Source organism: Pleurodeles waltl, chromosome 8 (assembly GCF_031143425.1).
Source record: "Pleurodeles waltl isolate 20211129_DDA chromosome 8, aPleWal1.hap1.20221129, whole genome shotgun sequence".
NCBI lineage: Eukaryota > Metazoa > Chordata > Amphibia > Caudata > Salamandridae > Pleurodeles > Pleurodeles waltl.
The window spans coordinates 1,534,259,215-1,534,284,456 of NC_090447.1; the positions used below are offsets into that span (position 1 = coordinate 1,534,259,215).

General features: G+C 48.0%; 1 protein-coding gene across 1 annotated transcript in view; it reads right to left on the reverse strand.

The window, feature by feature from the left end:
- PDE9A (phosphodiesterase 9A) overlaps positions 1 to 25,242 on the reverse strand; it is a 209,129-nt gene that overhangs the window by 54,637 nt on the left and 129,250 nt on the right. The window contains exons 9-11 of the mRNA XM_069202968.1: positions 21,791 to 21,865; positions 17,423 to 17,509; positions 13,739 to 13,843 (exon numbers count right to left, since the gene is read on the reverse strand). Of these exons, the coding sequence (XP_069059069.1) occupies positions 13,739 to 13,843; positions 17,423 to 17,509; positions 21,791 to 21,865 (267 nt within the window). The remainder of the gene's footprint in view (positions 1 to 13,738; positions 13,844 to 17,422; positions 17,510 to 21,790; positions 21,866 to 25,242) is intronic.

Sequence of the window (25,242 nt, forward strand, 5' to 3'; positions counted from 1 at the left end):
GGTCGGAGAACCTGAGGGAGCAACACAGAGAGCAGAGGAGGGAGGTGGATATGTGAGCAGCACCCAGGGAGAGCAAAGGAACACATGCAATTCCAAGGAGTGCTCAAAGAAAAATAAAAAAATATTTCCCAGAATGTAGGGGCACACTTGTGCCCATCCGAGGGTAGCTTTATCTGCTGTACCCAGACAACTACAGGGGTTGTGGCAAAGCAATGCTCCTGCCATAGCCGCCGCAGCAAGTCTTACAAGCCTAGTGTATCCAGACCCAGAATTATCAGGTCCAGAGTTTTCTGACCCAATAATTCCTGGCCTGGACACACTTATATTACATGTATCTTCAAAGATGTTGTTGATAAAAAGTAATTGCAACAGAAGGTGCTCAAGCCACTGAGCTACCTTGCTTGCTGCATTGTGTAATGTTATCAGAGTTCAAACTGGAGGTATACTTTAGGCTTTTCTTTCCTCTTTTTCAGTGATAACAGTTAAGCATGTTTTCCTAATCCAGCAGTGTCTAGTTAGAGTGTCTGGCTAGAGTCCTCCAAGGACAGAAACTCACCAGGTCTTACAGTATAAGCAACATATAGAATTATAGAAATGTCGTTCGGCGGGGAGTTCTGAGTGCTCATTGTGATTTCACACAGAACTCATTGGTGATAAACACGCTCCAATTCACTTTTTACCCATCTCTAATTTTATGTTACCCATGTCTCCCAAGATCATTGGCCCTGCTTTCCATTCATATGCTGGGGCAGCGATATACTGGGGGAGCCACACACAACGTGGCCTCTCCTCCCTGTCTCAAATGTAAAAAATAAAACACACCTGACCTCTTGCCGCCCAACCGCCCACGCTCTGTGCCTTCCCTTCCCTCCAGAAGATGTGCTACCAGCTATCCAACCCTGTGCTAACAGGATGTCAGAGAGCCCAGCCAGAGCAGCCTGGAATTCCTTTATGACCAGTTGGAAAATAATTGGGAAATTGTTGTGTCAATGTGCTTCACGTTGTAACCTGTGTTTTTAAAATACTCGGCCTGATTAGGAGTTTGGCAGACAAGTTACTCCGTCACAATGATGGCAGATATCCCGTCCGCCGAAATATAAATCCCATTACATCCTTCGTAACCCCTCTGCAAGACTCTAAAGCAGGCCCATTGCTTGGATTTTAATGCATTGGTTTTGAGCGGCCCGATAATATATGCGCAGAAAACGTTAAAGCGCCAAGTGAATAAAGATGGCCAGTGGCGGTAGAATGACAGGCTATGGTGTAGCCAGGAAGTGCCGGTTGTGATCGTATTTATTTGTTGTAGGGCTGTTGTGCACTTGTTCGCTTGAATAACCCAATAAAAATAAATGTTAAAAACAGAGCTCTGAGGACATCCATTCCCACTGGTGTTTCTGTGAAACTTCAAAGATATAAAGTGTCTGTGGTGGACACATATCTTCCTTAGGCCTTTTAATTCAGTTCACTTACTGCCGGTGGAGTGAACATTCTGTACATCACGGAAGAGCAGGTACACCTCTTCTCACATCAAGTGAAACCACCAGGCTACCAGGGGCAAATACGTGATCATGGCCGTGCGTATGGATCTTACACATTACGAACACGTTACTGCCACCATGACACTAAAAGCCAACCTAGGCCCAGACTGTGCTTATTTACGTCATGAGATGAGGCACTGAAAGTTTGGTGCATGTTCGCAGTCTCTTAACTGACAGTAAACCAAACTTTTTTGTTTTTCAGAGCCAAACTTCCAAAGCGGGAATTTGTTGTGGAGAACAAAAAATGAAACGCCCCCAGACCGTAGAAGTTTTTCCCCTGTGGGTGGTGGGTCATTATTTTATTTTTTTCTGTTTGTGACTGCCTGGCGATGATGGATAGTAAAATAAGAACATTGGTCTGTCTAGGGAGGGTATACTGATGCCCTTACTCCACAGCCCCTACTTCGTCAAACATTCGGAGTAAGTTTCCAACGTTGGAGCAAGCAGAGTCCCTACTGTTGGAAAGCGGATGGTCCTCTCGACTCAAAATAGAGCAGATTGAGGGTTTGATAGACTGGATACTTTGTCGTACTAGTGACGAAGTATGACTCTCTCTCAGGCCCTGTGTCTCTATTTCATGGGAAAAGGACAGTGGTAATGCTTTAGTGCCAAACCTGAAACCAAGCCTTGTGTACTTATACCTCATGGGATAAACCAACGCGCACCAGACGGTGAATTAGAATCCCATACGGCCTTCTCTTACTCTACGGTCATCATTTAGGGCCCGCAGTACGAAATTCAGTGATTCAATTTCCTAAGTAGCGAATCCTAAGAAATAGCTATTTAGGAAATGCAAATTGGAAAGTACAAAATTAGCGATTTCCTAATAGTAATTTGTATGGAATAGAAATCGCTTTTAGGAAATCGCTATTTATGAAATGCTAAACCATTCATTTTTATGGGCCCAAAGCCCCCCTTGATGCACCCCAAAAAAAGTGGTACACATGTAAAGCGCACAAATGCCTCAGAAGCAAGTGTGCACTCTATGGCACTTAAAAACATTTTTGGGTGCTTTTAAAAAAAAAATTGCACATGGTCACCATTGAATTGGATCCGATGGTAATAGCATTTCCTAAATGCCCATTTCGCTTTTAGGAAATGCTTTGTACATGTGCTAAGGAATTCACTACTAGGAAATCTCTATTTGCAATTTCCTATTTAGGAAATCACAAAGTGCAATTTCTACTGGGTAGAAATTGCTTTTTGCGACTGCGTTTAGGCCTCTGTACATGTGGAAAAGCAGTATTACATCTCTATACGGACCAAAATTGCGATTCGGTCCATTGAGAAATGCAAGTTCCTTTGGTAGATCTGGCCCTTAGAGTCCTGCAGGTAAGATGCCCTGCACCAGGGGGGCACGGCTGATAGGACACCAGTTTTGTTTTTGGAAAACAAAATAGTAATCTCCAAGATGCACTACAAGTTGTGTCCCACCTCAACTGGGGCTGCCTTCTTCTAAGTGTGACCATAAGAACAACACAGAAACCAGACTGCGTACAACTCAGGAGGTGGGGCTGGAAATTCTGCATACCGCTTAGAGTGTCTCAAGCACAGAAAGGCGCAAATCTATATACATTCATCCTAAGTTCCTTACACTGAAGGAAAGACCGGTGGTCATCACGGACTGCTGGTGCTGTCTGAACGTGGCACCACGTGTAACGAGAACGTACTGCTTGGGAACATGCTGGTCATAAACTACAATTCCCAGCAGTCAACAAACTCATGCATCTTCTGCAGATAAGGTGGTCATCTTAGGTTTTCAGGTAAACCTTCCCTTGTGGTTTACAGTGTCTTTTTCCAGGCAATTGTGATGCACGTTTGCTATCGCCAGGACCTCGCTACATCAGTCTTAGAGCCCTCCTGCCAAGACTTATTGCTTTTATAAGGATTGTTTGATGGGCATTGGGAATACAGAAAAGTGTTCACAAAGTTGCACTGTTATTGATAAGAAAGCAAATGTATTACATCTACAGAGGAATTATGTGAATCTGTGGCCACAGTATTTTTCGCATAATTATGGACTTGCCTCATAATCAATCATTTGCTTCTTAATCTGCAGATTTTAGGAAAAAATGTTCTAGCTCACACGTGTCAAAATTTACAAAAAATGTTGCTACACATGTTGCTGCGCAGTGGAAGGCGTTTTGCAACGGTGGGCTGGTCACCTTTTAGTTGCATATTGCTGTATTTTGTTGTTACTCTAATACTAATGAGGTGACATCTTTGCCCAGTCAGTATTAACCTATATAAAAATGACAAAATAATGAACTGATGCTATCACAAAATGTTCCACATTATGCTGCATAATTTAGCAAGCCCTGCCACATAATTTGGTCCTTCCTTGCTGCATAATTCCAGTGGCCCTGCACTTGACTAATGGATTTATTAGGCCCTCGCTGTCTCTAACTTCTTACTTTTTATTTTTTTTACCCAAAATGGGAGTGAGCTCAGGCCCCATACAGATTACAGAGCCCTTGATAAAATGACTGTGAAGAATTGCTGCTGTCTGCCATTAATATCTGTTCTCTTAGATCAGACCAGAGATGCTAAAACATTCAAGACGATATACTTTGAAGGAGATTTCCATATAGCCAGGACCTGAGAGGGTGATGAATGAATGGAAAATGGCAATCCAGACTAAATTTGAATTGTTTGCGAACCAGGGGCCAGATGTAGCAAACGTTTGCGACTCGCAAACGGGCCGAATCGCAATTTGCGACAGTGCAAAATCGGAAATGGGATGCAAAAAGCCCATTTCCGACTTGCAAAAAGCGATGGGATCCGTTTGCGAGTCGCATCTGTTGCGACCCCATTTTGCGACCCGCAAATTGCGAGTCGCAACCCATATGCAATTGCAACTCGCAAATTGCGACTAGTCGCAAAAAGCCCAGTTTGCAAGTCGCATTTACCACTAACTCAGAGCAGGTGGTAACCATTACCAAAGTATAAAAGGAGATCCAGAAGGCATCTGGGTTACTCAACATGGAGATATACCTGATAGCAGTGAGGAGGAGAGTCTACGCAGCCCAGCTGAGGAGGAGGAGGGGCCACAGACAGGAGAAGATATATAGAACAAGGCAGACCCTTTTCCAGCAAACTAAGGAAGAGATCTATGACAAATACCGCCTTAGCAGCGCTGCCATTCTAGAATTAATAGATTTACTGAAACCACAGCTAGAACACCAGACTCTGCGTGGCTGCGCCATCCCTACGCATGTGCAAGTACTATGCGCACTGCACCTCTTGGCCTCAGGGAGCTATCAGGGGGTCATTGCCGTGGCAGGTGGGGTATCCCAAAGTGCAGTGTCAAGGTTCCTCAGGGCATTCCTAGAAGCCTTAGTCACGCACATGTCTCACTTCATATACTTACCAAGGAATGAGGCAGAAATTAACAGCACCAAGCTGGACTTTTACCGCATTGTCCACTTTCCTCATGTCATAGGGTGTGTAGATGGGACACACATTCAAATATGCCCCCCTGCTAATCTGGAACACCTTTTCCGCAACAGAAAGTGTACCCACTCACTCAACATACAGGTTGTTTGTGATGCCCATTACGTCACCACGGACATCGTGTCTAAGTTTCCAGGCAGTACCCATGACTCATACATTTTTAGGCATAGTGGGATACATCAACGCCTGGAACGTGGGGAATTCGGAGACGGCTACCTCCTAGGTAGAGCCACAGACACTTGCAGACATACACACAGGTCACTGTGCACGACTATCTGGACTTCCTAACAGTGTACTTTTGTGCCCAACAGGTGACAGTGCATATGCTCTAAGGCCTTGGATCATGACTCCGTCTTTAACACCAAGAACTGAATCAGAAAGGCAATACAACAGTGCGCATAAGAGGACCAGGAACCTGATCGAGCGCACCTTCGGACTGCTGAAGGCAAGATTCAGATGCCTCCACCGCAGTGGAGGCGCCCTCCAATACACCCCCATTACCGCTTTCAAAATTGTGGTCGCATGCGCCATCCTCCACAACATAGCCACCCGACGTGGGCTACCTCTCACCCCTGCAGACCCAGATCCTGATGATGAAGAGCAAGAACAACCACATCGCCATCATGGGGATAGGAGTTTGGCAAATCAAGGGAGACTGAGACGGGACCACATTGCAACGCAATATTTTGGACGGTACGTGTCAACTCCCACCATACTCACCTATTAACCATTTGTTAAGTGGAACAAAAATAACTGTTTTATTAATGTCATGAAGAAACTATATACAAGTTGAAATTGTCCATGGGCAGGAAAATGCCAACCAGTCATGTGGCACATTAACGCCATGTGCCACATTAATCTGTCCTGGCTCTTATCTATGATCTCCTGCCCCTCCTGCCAGCCTGGCTGGTCCCTGCTGCGTCCATGGTGCTGTGCCTACCACTCCTCAGCACCCTACTGTCAGTGGCAGAGACACTGCTCACTGTTGAGCCCTCCTCCCAGGTGTATTTGTTAACTTCCTGGCTGTGATGTCATCATCATGTGCCAGGAAGTGTTTCCAGAGTGTTCTGGTATGCTTTCTGGAGTGTTCTGCTGCACCTGCAAGCAATTTTGAAGGTAGTCGCAATTTGCGACACCCACTCGCTAATTGCGAGTTCGTTTTTTGCACACTCGCAAACAGCGACCCCGCAAACTGCGGACTCGCACACAGCGTTGCGAGTCCGGCTGCGAGTCGCAAAATCGGATCGCTTTTGTTTCTGACATTCCAATTTGCGACTCGCATTTTGCGAGTCGCATCTACTCGCAAAATGCGAGTCGCAATTTTTATTTTTGCTACATCTGGCCCCAGGTCCTGACTTTTAGACTCTGCAAAGTTCCTGTAGCATTTCAGTATTTAATGTACAAGATTTTGAGAGAGTATTGTACGTGTTCCATATTGTCTTTTTAAATGGAATTTTGATCTACCTTGATACTTTGGAATCTCACATATCAATGTTAAGGTCGTTTTGTGGCAGCTAAGACAGTACCATCTTTTTACTGAAATGGATAAATACATTTTCACAAAAAATTCTGAAAAAGATAGCAGCAACAGTGCAGTGGCCTACCCCAACTTCAGTTAAAGCTGCTCAAAGTTTTTTGGGGTTTGCCCATTTTTATAAGTAATGTATTCATCAGTTTGTTTAAAAAAAAATTACATTTCTGTAATGCTCCAAGTTTATTTTGCAACATGCTAATATAGAATGTGTTTTCAAATGATTCTTATCATGCAATGGGACTCGTTATTAAATCCAAATACTGGCTGGATTTACCCAGCTGCTTGTTTTTGTAAGAAATTATCAAAAGAACAGTTGAATTATACAATCAGTGTCAAAGAAGATTTGGGCATTAAGAGATCTTTTAAAGAATGTAGACAGTGGTGGTCATTACAACCTCGGCGGTCTTTTAAGAAGACCGCTGAGGGACCGCCATGCGGAAGACCGCCAGTAGTGGCGGTTTGCCGCTCGGCGTATTATGACCGTTGGCTGCCCTCTGTCGTTTTTCCGACGGAGAGCCGCCAACAGCCATACTTGCGGGCGGCGGGGAAGTGGAGGTTGCTCCACCTCCACCGCCACCCCAACGGAAGACCGCTGAGCTAATCACATCCTGTGATTCTGCGCGGCGGTGTTCTGTTGGCGGTGTGGTGTTGGCGGTGTGGTGTTGGCGGAGCTGCCCCCATGGATCCCGTCCCCTTCCGGAGGATCGACGGAACAGGTAAGTCGATCGTCCGTTAGGGGAGGGGGGTGGGGGGTGTTGTGTGTTGTGTGGGTGCATGGGGGTGTGCGTCTGTGTATGTAGGGGGGTGTGTGAGTACGTGTATTCTTGCGGGGGTGTTGCGTGTTTCGGAAATGTGTGCGTGTCTGTCTGTATGTATGTCTGTATGGATGTGTGCATGTATGTTTGAATGTGGGTGTGCGTGTCTGAGTGTGTGTGTGGATGTTGGCATGTATGTCGGTGTGTGTGCGTGTATGTGTGTTGGTGGTGCCTGCGTGTATGTCGGATGTGTATGTGTAAGGTAATGTCGGGGTCGGGGTGGGGAGGGGGGCCCTGCCACCTTTGGGGGTGGCAGGGGTGGTGGGGGTATAGGGGAGGGAGTCGGGGTGGGGGTGGGGGGTGGGGGAGACCCCTATCTGTGCCAGGGAAGGAATTCCCTGGCACTGATAGTGCTTACCGCCATGGATTTCATGGCGGTTCCTACCGCTAGAAATCCACTGCGGTAAGCCGGGTCACAATACCGGCAGCGGTATTGTCACGCCCGCCGGGCTGGAGACCCAGGTCTCCAGCCCAGCGGTTGTCTTCGCCCGGGCGGGCGGAACGGGGGAGCGGCGGATGACCATGGCGGTAACCGCCATGGTCATAATACTGAAAAAAAGACCGCCAGCCTGTTGGCGGTCTTACCGCCGCTTTAACACCGTCCGCCAGGGTTGTAATGACCACCAGTATTTGTAAGGGTCCAACACACTATAAAAAGTGTATATAATTCACAGAAATTTGTAGTTGGTGACATCATCCTAAGCATGTACCGTTAGGTAAAATTGGCTGTGACTGTGATTGTGTGATAAACAATAGACCAGGTCCTAATAATGGGAAGGCCGGTGCATTATCATGGCAAGATCGACTGGAGGGTATAAATCAAGTGGCTGAAAGCCCTCGATTCATGTTTACCTTTAAAGGGTCTGTGTGATCATCTCATTGCTTTAATTATTGTAGACTCATTTTTTACCAAAGTATGAAGAGAAAGTCAATCTATAGAGAAAGAGTCTAAGTAAAAAGAACATAGAAATAGATTGAAAATGTGGATGCTCTACTATGAAAAGTCTTTGCATTAATCATCATCCCTGTTAATGCAACAGGCCGTGAATTGCTCTATGACTCAGAGGTGGCTAGGCACCTTGGAAAGGGTAAGTCTTTGACAGAAGCAAGAAGATATTTTTGGTGGCTAAGTTTCTTGATGGTAAAAGCTCCATACAAATATGTTCAGTCTATGCTAAATTTAGGCGTTCAGTTAGAATACCAAAAGGTTTGTTTTTCCCTATTCCACCTCTACTTTAGCATACAAGGTTAAATAATTTTATTGTAGAGTTATCTAAGGGTTAGGGAGTTTAGTTAGCAGAGTATTTCTAGTGGTTGTGGGCTATTTAATTAAGGTATGTCATTTTATTTTGGGTTTGTCCATATCTAAGTGGTAAGCGCACATCTTTTCACACTTGAAATTTTTATGGTGTTCAACAAGGTTTCATTATTAGTAGAAGGTGTCTGTTTATTTTCAAAATTCTGGTCTGCTATGTATAAAGGCCTAGATATGATGTTTGTCTGCCCACTGATCATCATCCTCAGACAGATGAACAGACTGAATGATTTAATCAATACATTGAACAATATTAGATTAGAGCAAGTGATGGTTATTTACAGAGTTAACATACAATTACATGGAGCATTCATCCATTGGAATGTCACCTTTTTTGCATATATGGCTGTCATCTGTGTATATTTCTGTAGGCTCAGTCTTTGTCTACCACAGTCCCTTCCATGCAAGAACACCTCTATGATTTAGACGATGTTCACAAATCTGCACAAGATGCCTTAGGAAAAGCTAAACATGCATATAAGTTTTATGCTGAACGTAAAAGAAGCCCTGATGCTCAGTATGTTGCAGTTGAAGTGTGATTCCTCACAAAAAAATAAAAATTGAATCTTCTAAATTGCAATATAAGTTTGTGGCTCCATTTGTGACCGTGAATTCAGTTACTGTGAGATAGAAATTGGCTTAATGCATAAACATTGATGCAGTTTTGAGGTATCTTTTTTAAATCTTTGATCTGCAAAAAACACATCTTGCGTCACATCCTGTAGTAGTCCAGGTGAATATTGAAAATCGATATGAAGTATATAAGATTTTGAATGCAAGAACTGTAAGAAGAAGATTTCAATATTTGATAGATTGGAAGGAGTTTGGCCCTGACAACCTATCATGGGGACTAGTTTCCAGTCTTTATGCTCCACATTTGCTACGAGAATTTAATGCAAGACATCCTGACAAACCAGGAGCCCCACCAAGAGGTGGTGGCCTGTGGTCGGGTGCTTCGTCAGGAAGCAGGGCTTGAGATACTACTTAACACTTAATGTAGCTGGAACGCAGCGAGGCAGTAATCCAAATCTTCTCGCATTGAGTCCTTTCAGCAAAAGAAAGGCTGGTGGTCATCACTTTGCTCTGGTAATGTGTGGACTGTGGCTGTGTGCGGGTGAAAAATATGCTACGCAGCAGCATGCTGCCAATGAGCTACAATTCCGAGCACCCTAGCAACGCTCACATGTTCTGGAGAGGCAGTGGCCATTTTGGATTAGCAGGTTAAGCTTCCCTCTTGGGTTAAGGCATGCTTTGCTATCATAATTCAATTTTGCTTCATCCAGGACTCGTTACAAGGATTTCAGATTTCCCTTGGCAAGATATATTGGTTCCCAAGGATAATGGGAAAATTGATTTGCTGATAGAAGTCAATTTTGATCTCTTTTTTTTTTTAACATTAACTTCAACTCTTTAAAGACCCTTTAAACACTGAGGCTGCTACATTATATGTATTAAAGATTACTTTATGACAAAACAGGAAGGATTCTTGGATTGGACTACACTGTATAAATATATGTATAGTACAAACTTAAATGCAATGCTTATACAAATCACTGTGTAGTGGTTACTTTGCAGATCCACACAAGTCAAGTAGGCCCAAATTTATGAAAAGTGGCGCTTCATGTCATGAAGCACCACTTTTTTTGTGGGCCATTGTGCCCCCCTAACCCTACCATGTGTGCGCCGTATTTAACATTCAGCGCACCATGGCACAGGTTAGGGACAATAGCGCCATAATTGTTGATGCTATAGTGGGATTATGCAGGATTAGCGCCAAAAAACATTGGCGCTAATCCTGCAAAGTACATAGAGGCCCATTATAAATAATGGTGTGCTCCCTTTACCGCCTGCTCTGTGCAGGCATTAAAAATGCCGCAAAAAATATAGCAGTGGAATCTCCTACATTCCACTGCAACATTTTTGCAGGCCGCTTAATGAGGGAATGCCCCCCTTGCATACAATATGCATGGCGCAGGCATAATGTGGCACAAGGATTTACAAAGTGGCGCAATGTAAGCATTACGCCACTTTGTAAATATGGTGCTGTATTTTTGCCACACTATCGGCACATTAGCGTAAAAGAAATGACGCTAATGTTGCGATAGTTGGCGCTAGGCCCTTCATAAATTTAGGCCTATAACTCATCATTCACAGAAGAGCGTATAGTGAAGAATCTGGAGGTAGTTATTCAAACCATAGTGAGACGTGTTAGTGTACATACACACTGGAGATGCTCATTCTTTGTATGTTTAGATTTCAGGAGTTACCAGCTTCACAGCAGAGTACAGGGAGTTTGTTACACAGAGATATTGCTAAGGTATACCCATTAACAATTACAGTTAAGCTTAGAACACTTACTGACAAGGCATTTAAAGGGGCCTCACATTTTGGAGATAACAGCTACATCCTGAAAACCTTCTTGACCAGCAAAGGTGACGAGACAGAGCGGGGGTGTCCTGGGTCTCTGTTTTCTCTCTTATTCTATTAATTTTCTCCACTTCTACCACTGGCCCTCGTATCCCTGTGTGTGTGTTCACCGGTGCGAGTGGTGAGACACAGAAAAGAGCATTATTCCCTCTGCATCCTGTAAATAAGGTTAGTGCATCCTGACAGTGTATCAACCTCTTGATAATGGGAACAAGGTCAATCCTTACTAACATGGAACCCTCGACTGTGTGCTCCATCCCACCGGTACAAACAGCAGTAATCACCTTGGTGAGTCTTAGCACTGACTTGTGAACTTAGATTTATTGATTCCCAAGTGAATAACCTTCCATTGCATGCGTGACGCTAACCATAATCACGCCATACATACGCCTTTAAGTAGTGAGAGATGGAGTACATTGGAGGCTGACTCTGCTTTCATCAAAAGAGTAGGATGAAGGCAGTGAGGTTGTTAAGTGGACTGTGAGGGTAGAATAGAACATGCTCTTGGGTGTTGTTAAAAAGAGGTGGAAGGGGTAGGGTGGCTTTATTTCAGGTATCATTGCAAGAGTATGTGGAAGGATAACTTTCTCTTGACTCAAAGAGGAGCAGGCGCAACTAAAGCAGTTTCTGGGGCTGATAGAAAAGCAAGTGGGAAGGATGACTGTTCAGGACAGGTAGATGTAGTGGGGTGATGCTGTGTTATGGTGTCAATAGAGCATCAAGTGAAAGAGAGGCTGGTTCTGGCCACAGTAGAAGAAAAGGTGGAGTGAGGCTGGTTTGGGCCTTATTGCGGAGCAGTCTGGCCAGAGGTTGGTTTAGTATTGCGAGAAGAGGAGGTGAAGGCTAGGTTGGTTCTGATCCTATTGAATATTGGACTGGGCTTGGCAGAATAGCAGTTGGAGTAGAGGTTAATTTAGGACTGCACATGAAATTAAATGGAAGGGGGTCTGGCACCGTTCTACACAGTGGAGCATGATGGGAGGCTGGGTCTGCTCACAAAAGAACAGAACGTGGAACAGATAAAGATGATGTAAATCTGGAGTTGGTTCTGGTCTTGGCAGAAAAGCTTGTGGAAGGCAGGTTTACTCTGCATGAGGCTGCGGAAGGGAAGATGCTCTTGGTTTACAGGAAAGCATGTGGAATGGAAGACTGTTCAGGGCAGGAAGACGTAGAAGTGGGTTCATAGAAGTGGAGACAGAGGGAGGAAGGCGCTTGATTATAGTCTCAGTAGAAGAGGGAGCATAAGCTAGGCTGGCTCAGGTCTAGCACAGAAAGGAGAAGGGAGGCTGGCTTGGGTGCAGAAGAGGAAGCAGAAGAGATACTGGATGAGGTTTAGAAGACAACACTGAAGGAAGATGGCACTGGTCCTAAAGAGGAAACAGAAGCTCAGGTCTGGAAGAGGAAACAGAACAGAGGTTTGTTGAAGTCTAGAATATGCAGAAGTTAGGTTTGTCCAGGTCTAGGAGAGTCAGAAGCAAGGCTGGCTCATGGCTAGCAGAACTAAATGAGGAAGCAGTAAAGAGGCTAACTTAAGTCTAGAAGAAACAGAGGGGAGTTCTGCAGGAGGAAATGAGACGGAGGCTGGCTCAAGAATTGAAGAAGCAGAAGGGAGGTTAGCCAGTGTCTGGAAGAAGCAGAAGGGAGGTTAGCCAGTGTCTGGAAGAAGCAGAAGGGAGGTTAGCCAGTGTCTGGAAGAAGCAGAAGGGAGGTTAGCCAGTGTCTGGAAGAAGCAGAAGGGAGGTTGCTCAGGTCTAAACTGGATGGAGACTGGCTGAAGTCCAAAAGAAGCAGAAGGGAGGCCAAAAAATAAAAACAGAAAGGAAGTTGTCTCAAGTATATGAGAAAATAGAAAGGTGATTTCTAGAAGAAGGAAGCAGAAGGAAGGCTGGTCAGGTCTAGAAGGAAGAAGAAGGGAAGTTGGCTCAGGTCTGGAAGAGGAATCAGGATAGACACTGGCTCAAGTCTAAAAGAAGCAGAAGGGATGCATAGAAAAGAAAACAGAAAGGCAGCAGAATCAAGTATAGAAGAGAAAATATAAAGGAGGTATCTAGAAGAAGAAAGCAGAAGGGTGGCTGGTCCATGCCCAGAAGAAGCAGAAGGGAGGCTGTCTCATGTTTAGAAGGTCTCAGGTCTAGAAGGAAGCCGAAGGGAGGCTCTCTCAGGTCTAGAAGGTCTCAGGTATAGAAGAAAGCAGAAGGGTGGCTGGTTCATGTCCAGAAGAAGCAGAAGGGAGGCTGTCTCAGGTCTGGAAGTAATCAGAAGGGAGGCTGCATCAGGTCTAGAAGGTCTCAGGTCTGGAAGGAAGTAGAAGGGAGGCTCGACATGCCCAAAAGAAGCAGAAGGGAGGCTGTCTCAGGTCTGGAAGGAAGCAGAAGGGAGGGTGGTCCATGCCCAGAAGAAGCGGAAGGGAGGCTGTCTCTCAGGTCTGGAAGTAAACAGAAGGGAGGCTGTCTCAGGTCTAGAAAGAAGCAGAAGGGAGGTTGTCTCAGATCGAGAAGGAAGCAGAAGGGAGGCTGTCTCATATGAAGAAGGAAGCAGAAGGGAGGCTGTCTCATATGAAGAAGGAAGCAGAAGGGAGTCTGACCCATTTCTAGAAGACAGGCTGAACCAGACCTACATGGAAGACAATGATTGGCTCAGCTGAGCACAGACACACCTGAAGTTTGCACAGCGAGATCATGCTGTACATCATCTGTGCGACGCAGAAGCAGTGCCGGAAGTTGTGGAAGGGATTATTCCTGTAGTTATCATGGATGCAGAGCTGCAACCGAAAAGAAAACACATGTTAGTGGTCGAAGGTCACTATACCAGGAGAGCAGGGTACTGTACCAGAAGGTCTGGCCACTCTCTGATCAAGGTGCCAAGAGGCCAGGTCACTGTACAAGTAGATCAAGTCACTGTGAGGACACCAGGTCACCACACCAGGAGAGCAGATCACAACTAGGAGAGCAGGGCTATGTACCAGAAGGTCTGGCCACTTCCTGGTCACTATGCTAAAAGGCCAGGGCACTGTATGCAGACTCCAGGTCACTATATGGGGCGTCCGGGTCACTATATGAGGAGTCCAGATCACTATATGGGGAGGCTAGGTCATTATAGGGGAAATCCAGGTCAGTATATGGGGCATCCGGGACAGTATATGAGGAGTCCAGGTCACTATATAGGGAGGCCAGGTCACTACAGGGGAAGTCCAGGTCGCTATATGAGGAGGCCAGGTCATTGTATGGGCAGACCAGTGCATTATATGAAGGAAGCAATTCACTATATAGGGAGACCAGGTCACTGTATGAACAGACCAGGTCACTACAGGGTAAGTTTCGGTTACCATGGTCTCTAACTAAACTAAAGCAGAGGCCCACCTCTGCCCAGGCTTAGTCGCTATTACTGTCAGTCTGGTGATAGAGCCCATGGTGACCAGGAGCTCTGAGTGCATATAGCCTGCCCCCTGAGTGCATATAGCCTGCCCCCTGAGTGCATATAGCCTGCCCCCTGAGTGCATATAGTCTGCCCCCTTAGTGGGGCCATACTTTTCACTGCTCTAGGTGCAAACACCAGTATTTAGATGTATTGCGGCTGAGCTGAAGACCGCCACAATGGACTGCTCCTCCTAGCAGTCAGGCTGGCGGATTGCCGCCGACCATATCTAGATGTTACAGTCCTACAAGTGGTGTACAGAGGATTGCTGATGGCGGGAGGCCGTCGCTGGACCCAATGGAGATCATACAATGCCAATGGCCGTGGAATAGAGGTAAGTCACATGCACACACTGTGCCCTGCCCATATGTGCCCACCTGCATCACACACAACACAACACACCACATACAACTGTTATCTATTGCTGTTCCACTCAACACAACACGTACATGCTGATAACACACATTGAGATACATCCATACCACAACATACACACACCATTGATACTACACCCACACATGACTCAACCACATCAACCAACACAACTACACACTCATCTACACAAGCAAACTCACACAAAGGCACAACTACACACATCATGGCAACGACCTCCACACAACGACAACACTCATCTGAATGTTACACACGCCAACACAACACACAACACAACATACACCACAACATCAGACCCGTAAGAAAGTGGCCCACAGTCTGACACAACCACATCACCCACTACAGCTCCCTCCACCTCAACTAACCCATTCAATCTCACACACACATACACATACTGACTCACGTACACAACTGCCAGCACAGCATTGCAGGTATAGGTCCCCCTGCAATGTGCACACACAGACATAGTTGACAAGTGCAATTGTAACATTATTGTGGTGCCACCATTCATTAAGCAATGAATGCTGACATCACAATGACATTTGTGTATGTGTGCGATATGTCTTGAATCAGTGTGTCCACATCCATGTCTGACACAATTGTGTTCCCAACATATGTATGTCACAGTAATTTTTTTTAATTGCTGTGACACGTATATGACAGCAGTGGTCCTAAGTACACGTGCAGTGACCACACAACGTACACTGACAATGCCGGTTCCCTACTTTTGAGACTGGTGATGGGGGGTTGTGTTTTCTCCGTGGTCCTGTGGCAGCAGCAACAGAAGGTCTTGTCCAAGCATCTCCAGTGGAAAACGGAAGTGGATTTGAGAGAAAAAGTACATTTTTACTTGATTTCCCCTCCAATCCGCCAACTCAGGTGTGCCAGTTGGCTTGGCGGTAAGGCACATCCAAATCTGCACGGAGGTAAAGGTAGCTCGAGTCCCGCCATCAGCCACTATTTCCAATGGCGCTGTCTATGCGGATGGAGTTTCTTGGCGGAGACGGCGGGACTCGGACGGTCTATCGCCTATAAGACCGCCAACATCTAAATTCGGCGGGGGGACCAGCGGACACGTTTTCTGTTGGAAAACAGATGGCGGGACCATTACTGCCAAGGCCTAAATCGGTCCCTAAGGGCCAAATTAGATTTCGGCGGATGGGTCACTCCGTCACAACAGTGACGGATATCCCGTCCACCGAAATATACATATCCCATTATATCCTATGGGATTTAGATTTCGGCAGACGGGCTATCTGTGACCATTTTGGCAGAGTCCGCTGATATCTAAATCAGGCCCGAAGCCTGCTTGGCTCCTTTGGTGATCATTGAGTCGCTCTGGACGTGCTGTGGTTAACTCAGTATTTAATGATCCCCTCAGTGTGCTGTGACTCACTTAGTATATTATAAGTAAGCTCACTACGTGTGCTATGACTCACTCAGTACCCAATGACTCTTTCAGGGTGCTACGACTCACTCAGTAATCAGTAACTGGCTGAGTGTGCTGTGACTCACTCAATCAGGACATTAGTATTTACTGATTCCCTTGGTGTGCTGTGGCTCAGTCAGTGTGCTGTATCTCACACAGTGCAATAGTCATTCTGCTGGGATTCCTTCAACCTGCTGTGGTTCACTCTTGCTGTGGTTTGCATGGTGTGCTGTCAATCACATGCTGTGCTGTGACACTCAGTCTGCTGGGATTCCTTCAGTGTGCACCATTCACTCTGTGCTGTCAGTCATACAGTATTTAGTGACTCACTCAGAGTGCTGTGACTCAGTAATCAGGACCTCAGTATTTACTGATTCAGTCAGTGTGCTGTATCTCACACGGTGTTATACTCAGTGTCTGATTTAGACCTCGGTGGACGGTTTACTCCCTCACAACGGTGACGGATATCCCAGCCTCTGAAATCTAAATCTGATTGTATCCTATGAGATTTATATTTCGGTGGAAGGGATATCCCTCATCGTTGTGGCGGAGTAACTCATCCGTTCTAAATCAGGCCCTCAGTCTGCTGGGGTTCCTTCAGTGGGCTGTGACTCACTCTGTGCTGTGTTTCACTCAGTGTGCTCGACCTCACGCAGTGTTATACTCAATCTGCTGGGATTCCTTCAGTGTGCTGTGGTTCACTCAGTGTGCTGTATCTCATACAGTGTTAAACTCAGTCTACTAGGATTCCTTCAGTGTGCTGTGGTTCACTCAGTGTGCTCTACCTCGCACGGTGTTATACTCAGTGTGCTGGGATTCTGTCAGTGTGCTGTGGTTCACTCGCTGTGCTGTATCTCACGCAGTGTTATGTACCTCACACGGTGTTATACTCAGTCTGCTGGGATTCCTTCAGTGTTCTGTGGCTCACTCAGTGCTGTCACTCACACAGTATTCGGTGACTCATTCAGGCTGCTTCTGCTGTTCATCCTTACCGCCCATCTCTTCAGTGTGCTGTGATTCACACAGTTTTCAGTGACTCGCTCAGTGTGCCACTCACACAGTATTCAGTGAGTCACTCAGACTGCTTCTGCTGTTCATCCTTACCAGCCACCTCTTCAGGGTGATGGCATTGATGTTGAATGTCGCCACCAGGCCCAGGTCGTGGTACATGTGCTCCAAGCAGCTCAGCATCTGTGGAGAGGAGGGGGAGGGGCTCTCGGTCACTGGGTGCCACTGACTTTACAAGCATCCTGCCTACCCATAGGGTACCACCACCAGCCAAAGCAGGGTGCTCTATCTAATGCAGTGCCAAGGCATGTGTCCCATCCCAGGTAGACCCAAGACAGGGTGTCTCATGCCAGGCACTCCTAGGGCAGCCTGTCCCATCCCAAACAGTTCCGAGGCAGACTGTCCCATCTCAGGCATTCATACAGCAGCCTGTCCCATCTCAAGCAATGCTAAAGCAGGCTGTCCCATTCCAAGCAGTCCCATGGCAGCCTGCCCCATCCCAAGCAGTCCCATGGCAGGCAATCCCTTCCCAGGCATTCTCAAGGCAGACTGTCCCATCCCAGGCAGTCCAAGGCAGGCTGTTCCATCCCAGACAGTCCCAATACAGACTGTCTCATCCCAGGCAGTCCTAAGGCAGGCTGTCAATCAATCAATCAATCAAACATTTGTAAAGGCGCTACTCACCCGCTAGGGACTCAAGGCGCTGAAAGGGGGGGAGGGAAGAACTGCTACTGCTTGAATAACCAGGTGTTGAGGCGTTTCCTGAAGGTCAGGAGGTCCAGGGTCTGTCGTAGGTGGGCGGGGAGGGTGTTCCAGGTCTTGGTGGCGAGGTGGGAGAAGGATCTGCCACCGGCTGTAGTTCAATGGATGCAAGGGACGGCGGCGAGGGCAAGGTTGGCGGAGCGGAGTTGGCGGGTGGGAGTGTGGAAGGTGAGTCGCTCATTGAGGTAGGCGGGGCCCGTGTTGTGAAGAGCTTTGTGGGCGTGGATGAGGAGTTTGAAGGTGATCCTCTTGGTGACGGGAAGCCAGTGAAGGTCTTTGAGGTGGGCTGAGATGTGGTCGCGGCGTGGGATGTTATGGATGAGGCGCGCAGAGGCGTTCTGCTCCGCTGTCGTTTCTTCTGGAACTTGGCTGTGGTTCCTGCGTAGAGCGGGTTGCCGTAGTCCAGTCTGATGTTGACGAGGGCGTGTGTGACTGTCCTTCTTGTTTCGGTGGGGATCCATTTGAAGATCTTGCGAAGCATGCAGAGGGTGTTGAAGCAGGAAGATAAGATGGCGTTAACTTGCTGGGTCATGGTGAGTGATGAGTCTAGGATGAAACCTAGGTTGCGTGGGTGGGTGTTGGTGCAGTTCCTAGGGTGGCTGGCCACCAGGAGTCGTCCCATGCGGAGCGGTTGGAGCCGAGGATGAGGATCTCTGTCTTGTCCGAGTTAAGTTTGAGGCGGCTCTTCTCCATCCAGTTGCCGATGGCATGCAGTCCGTCGTGGAGGTTGGTTTTGGCGGTGGTGGGGTTCTTGGTGAGTGAGAGGATCAGCTGGATGACGTTGGCGTAGGAGACAATGTTGAGGTTGTGCGATCGGTGCCATGTAGATGTTGAAAGGAGTTGGGTTGAGAGAAGACCCTTGGGGAACGCCGCAGATGGTTTTGGTGGCTCCCAACAGGAAGGGAGAGAGGCGGACTCTCTGAGTTCTGTCAGATTGGAAGGATGTGATCCAGTCTAGAGCCTTGTGGCAGATCTGGGTGTCATAGAGGCGAGAGCAGAGGGTGTGGTGACAGACGGTGTCAAAAGCAGCCGAGAGGTCCAGGAGGATGAGGGCCGCAGTTTCGCCTTTGTCGAGCATGTTCCTGATGTCGTCGGTTGCAGCGATGAGGGCAGTCTTGGTGCTGTGGTTCCTACAGAATCTGGATTGGGAGATGCCCAGCATGTTGTTGTCCTCAAGGAAGCAGGTCAGTTGGCCGTTGACGATCTTCTCAATGGGGAGGAGGGAGATGGGTCGGTAATTCTTGAGGTCTTCGAGGTCCGCTTTGGGTTTCTTCAGCAGGGCGTTGACTTCGGCGTGCTTTCAGCTCTCCGGGAAGGTGGCGGTCTCGAAGGAGCTATTGATGATCATACGGAATTAGGGGACGATGATGGGGCTCGCCTTGTTGAAGACATGGTGGGGGCCGGTGTCGGAGGGAGATCCGGAGTGGATGGTGCTCATGGTTTGGATGATGTCCTTGTTGTTATTGTGGGTCCAGGAAAGCAAGAGGTTGGTGTGGCTGGGTGCGTCGGGGTTGGTGGTGGCCGTTGTGGTGGTGGGGGGCGAGGAGTTGAAGCTGTCGTGGATTTTCAATGATCTTGCAATAGAAAAAGGTGGCAATAGAGTAGCAGAGGTCTTGCGATGGAGGGGGGTCGATGGAGCATGACCTGAGGTTGATGAGTTCTTTGACGATGCTGAAGAGCTCTTTGCTGTCGTGGGCGTTGTTGTCGATGCGATCTTTGTAGAAGGATCTTTTGGTGGTCCGCATGAGCTGGTGGTGTTAGCGGATGGCTGTCTTGAAGGCGGCGTGGTTGCTCTCTGTTGGTTCGTGGCACCATTTTCCGGCACTCCAAGCAGGAGTGCCTTCCCAGACAATCCTAAGGCAGGTTGTCCTAGCCCAGGCAGTCCCAATGCAGGCTGTCTCATCCCACGTAGTCCTAAGGCTGCCCCATTCCAGGCATTCCGAAGGCAGCCTGTCCTTTCCCGAGCAATCCTAATGCAAACTGTCCCATTCCAGGCAGTCCCATGGCAGGCTGTCCCATCCTAAGGAAACGCAAGGCAGACTGTCCCATCTCACGCACTCCCAAGGCAGGCTGTCCCATCCCAGTCACTCCTAAGTCAGCCTGCCCCATCCCAAGCAGTCCCATGACAGACTATTCCATTTCAGGCAGTGCCAATGCAGGCTGTCCCATCCCAAGCAGTACCATGGCAGGCATTCCTTTCCCAGGCAGACTCAAGACAGGCTGCCCCATCCCAGGTGTCACAAGGCAGCCTGTCTCATTCCACAGTGTCCCAAATTTGGCTGTCCCATTTCTGTCAGTCCCAAGGCAGGCTGTCCCACCCTAGGCAGTCCCAAAGCAGGGTGTCCCATCCCAGGAACTCCCAAGACAGGCTGTCCCATCCCCGGCAGTCCCAAAGCAGGGTGTCTAATCCCAGGCACTCCCAAGGCAGGCTGTCCCATCCCGGTCAGTGCTAAGGCAGGCTGTCCCATTTCAGTCAGTCCCAAGGCAGGCTGTCTCATCCCAGGTAGTCCCAAGGCAGGCCGGCTCATCCGAGGCAGGCCCAAGGCAGGCTGTCTCATCCCAGGCAGTCCGAAGGCAGGCTGTCCCATCCCGGGCAGTCCCAAGGCAGGATGTCCCATCCCAAGCCGTCCCAAGGCAGGCTGTCCCTTTTCAGTCAGTCCCAAGGTAGGCTGTCCCATCCCAGGCAGTCCTAATGCAGGCTGCGCCATCCCAGGCGGTCCCAAGGCAGACTGTCTCATCCCAGGGGGTCCTATGGCAGGCTTTCTCATCACAGGTAGTTCCATGGCAGGTTGTCCCATCCCAAGCAATCCTAAAGCAGGCTGTCCCATTCCAGGCAGTCCCAAGGCAGGCTGTCCCATTCCAGGCAGTCCCAAGGCAGGCTGTCCCATCCCAAGAAATCCTAAAGCAGGCTGTCCCAATCCATGCAGTCCCAAGGCAGGCAGGCCCATCCCAGGCAGTCCAAAGACATGCCGTCTCATACCAGGAAATCCTAAGGCAGAGTAACACCTTCCAGGAAGCCCAACGGTAGTGAAACACCTCCTAGGCAGTCCTAAAGCAGGGTGTCATCCATCCTAAACAATCACAAAGAAAGCGGGCACCCCCCAGGCACCCCCAAAATCAAGCGTCACCTCCCAGAGAGCTCCAAGGCAGAATGCCACCTTGCAGGCACGGCCTTGCACTGGCTCTTGGCACACTGCAGTCATGAACGCCACTCACAGAGATGCTGAGCTGCTAATGCTAAACAGACAGAGTTTATTGAGCTCTACCTCAGCTGGCACAAGTGAGGCAAAGGGCTGTGCTCTGCCCAGGAGGCCTTACTTCCGGTGCCAACAACCTGAGAGCAGTCCCTTGTAGGGACCATGCTTCCTCTGTGGCTGCAACTAAAGGTGGAACTCCCTAGCATTGCCCTGCTGAAGGAAACTCACTGAAGGTTAAAAGGGACCGAAACATGGTTATTTAGCCAACAGCCCAGACCTCTCCTGGTTACCTCATTGGGCGCCTACTCCCTCATTGGTTGAATGTACCCTTAACTCATTCGGCTACCGCACCCTCATTGGCGGAATTTACCCTTACCTCATTTGGCTACCACACCCTCATTGGTTGAATGTACCCTTACCTCATTCGGCTACCACACCCTCATTGGCGGAATGTACCCTTACCTCATTCGGCTACCACACCCTCATTGGTTGAATGTACCCTTACCTCATTGGGCTCCCACATCCAAACGTCAAAGGTTGGCTTCCTCAGCGCCTCAATGGTTTCTCTAGAGAGCATGTACTGGAGAGAAGGGAACCTGGTTAAAGCATCAGTGGGGCAGTGTGAGACATCCGAGTCTGCCCCTCACCCTACAACTTGAACGGGGGACACGGAGAACCCTGTGGGAGTGGGGGTGTAGAGAAGCAACAAAGGGGCATAGAGAAGGCATGGGGCAGGGTCAGAAGAGGGCAGGGGGACACTTACGGGAAGAGGATGCTGGATGAGAGAGGGTCAGATGCACAGGTGATGGCACACCGACAAAGGACTTGGACATGTGCACCTGTGGACATGCCAGGGTCTCGGCCGAGGGACCATGGTGACATCACCGCCCACGTGAGCAGGTGCTATGCTCCTGTGACCTCCTGTCATTGTGTCCTGTTTGCAGTCACTGCCATCTAGAACAGCTTGCTTTGCCTGGGAGCTGATTCGCCCCCTTCCCCTTTGTGAATGTTGGTGAAAACATTTTTTAAGCGTAGTCAGTGACTGCCTACTCTTAAAAAACGAAAAGCAACCTTTTGATGCATTTTTTTAAACGCATCCCATTTTCCCTTAAGGAAAAAAGCAATCACAGACATGGTGGTATGCTGACCCCAGAGGGCCACCATCCCTGTAATTCTAGCTATACCAAATGGGTTGCAAAGGAAGACCTACCTCATGAATATCAACGACGTAGGTCTATTTGTGACCCAGTGTGACTCGCAAAATGTGTTAAATACACATAGGGTGCCATGTACCAGCCTATACCAGTTGATGCTGGGCACACCCCCTGGCAGTGGGCACTAGTCCTGGTGCTTGTGGGTACAGTTTGTTGCTATCTCTTGCTTCTGCTCCCAGGGTCTCTTCTTGGTCTGTGATGTCACTTGGCCAGACTTCAGTAATACCTGCTGCCTCTGGTCTCTGTCTCTAGTCTGCCCTCAGGGTCCTCACTCCCCTCTCAGCTGCTATCTGTCCCAGATTCTGCCTTTTCTTCTCACTACGACCATCAGCTCCATTTTCAAACGCCCTTTACTCTCTGGTCCCAACAGGTATTGCGTCTCTGCTCAACAGAGTGGTAGCTGCCCTGGCCCTCTTGTGGGTCCAGCTCTATCATTACACAGAGGAGGACTGGTTCTTCCCTCAGCAGAAACCATGACCACAGACACAGCTTCGAGCATCCTTCAGGAACCTACCAGAAGACCCTATACCAGAACGTCCTGTACGTGGAAGACCCCATACCCTATACCAGGATGTCTCGTATTCGGAAAACCCCATGTCCAATACCAGGATGTGCCGTACTATACCCTATACCAGGAAATCCCTTACTCAGAAAACCCCATGCTCTACACTAAGACGTTCCTTCCTCAGAATACACCATACCCTATACCAGGACCTCCCATACCCAGAAGTCTCCAACCATATCCTGTAGTCGGATGTGCCTTACTGTGCCCCATACCAGGACATCCCTTACTCAGCAAACCCCATACCCTATACCAGGACATCCTTTACCCAGAAAACTCCATACCCTATACCGGGATGTCTCGTATTCGGAAAACCCCATGCCCAATACCAGGATGTGCCTAACTATACCCTATACAAGGACATCCCTTACTAAGAAAACCCCATACTCTACACTAAGATGTTCCTTCCTCAGAATACTCCATACCCTATACCAGGACCTCCCAGACCTAGAAGACTCCAACCATATCCTAAAGTAGGATGTGCCTTGCTGTACCCTATACCAGGACATCCCTTACTCAGAAGGCCCTATACCACGACCTCCCAGACCGAGAAGACTCCAACCATATCCTATAGTAGGATGTGCCTTACTGTACCCTATACCAGGAGATCCCTTACTCAGAAGATCCTATACCAGGACATGCCTTACTCAGAAGACCATATACCCTAGGATGTCTCATATTCAGAAACCCCATGCCCAATACCATGACTTGCCTTACTATACCCTATACCAGGACATCCCTTGCTCAGAAAACCCCATACTTGACACCTGGGTATTCCTTACTCAGAATACTCCATACCCTATACCAGGACCGCCCATATCCAGAAGACGCCAACCATATCCTATAGTAGGATGTGCATTACTGTACTCTATACCAGAACATCTCTTACTCAGAAAACCCCATACTCGAAACTAAGACGTTCCTTCCTCAGAATACTCCATACCCTATACCCGGACCTCCCATACCCTGAAGACTCCAACCACATCCTATACAAGGATGTGCCTTACTCTACCCTATAACAGGACATCCTTTACTCAGAATACCCCATACCCTATACAGGATGTCCATTACACTACACCATACCCTGTAACAGGATGTATGCTACTCTACACCATACCCTGTACCAGGATGTATGTTACTCTATCCCATACCAGGATGTCCCTTACTATACACCATACCCTGTACCAGGATGTATGTTACTCTACCCTATACCAGGATGTCCCTTACTCTACACCATACGCTGTACCAGGATGTATGTTACTCTACCCCATACAAGGATGTCCCATACTCTACACCATACCCTGTACCAGGATGTTTGTTACTCCACACCATACCCTATACTAGGATGTCTTGTATTCGAAAACCCCATGCCCAATACCAGGACGTGCCTTACTATACCCTATACCAGGACATCCCTTACCCAGAAGACCCCATACCATATACCAGGATGTCCCTTACTCTACACCATACCCTATACCAGGATGTCCCTTACTGTACCCTATACCAGGACATCCCTTACCCAGAAGACCCCATACCCTATACCAGGATGTCCCTTACCCTACACCATAACCTATATCAGGATGTCCCTTACTGTACCCTATACCAAGACATCCCTTACTCGGAATACCCCATACCCTATACCAGGATGTCCCTACACCCAGAAGACCTCATACCCTAGACCAGGACCTCCTACAGCCAGAAGACCTCATACCCTATACCGGGACCTCCTGTATCCAGATGGCTTCAACCATGACCTATACTAGGACAGGCCTTACTCTACCCTATACCTTATACCAGGACATCCCAACATCCCATACTCAGAAGACTCCATACCTTATATGAGGAGTTCTCTTAGAAGATCCCAAAACACATACTGGCAGTGCTTCAAGCATCCTCCAGTAACCTACCAGAAGACGCCATACCCTATACCAGGACCTCCTGTACCCAGAAGACTTCAACCATACCCTATACCAGGACATGCCTTTCTATACCCTATAACCTGTATCAAGACATCCTTTACTCAGAAGACCCCATACCCCATACTAGGACATTCCTTACCCAGAAGACTCCATACCTTATATTAGGAGGTCTCTTAGTAGATCCCAGGTCACATACTGGCAGTGCTTCAAGCATCCTTCAGTGACCTACCAGAAGACGCCATCCCGTATACCAGGACCTCAT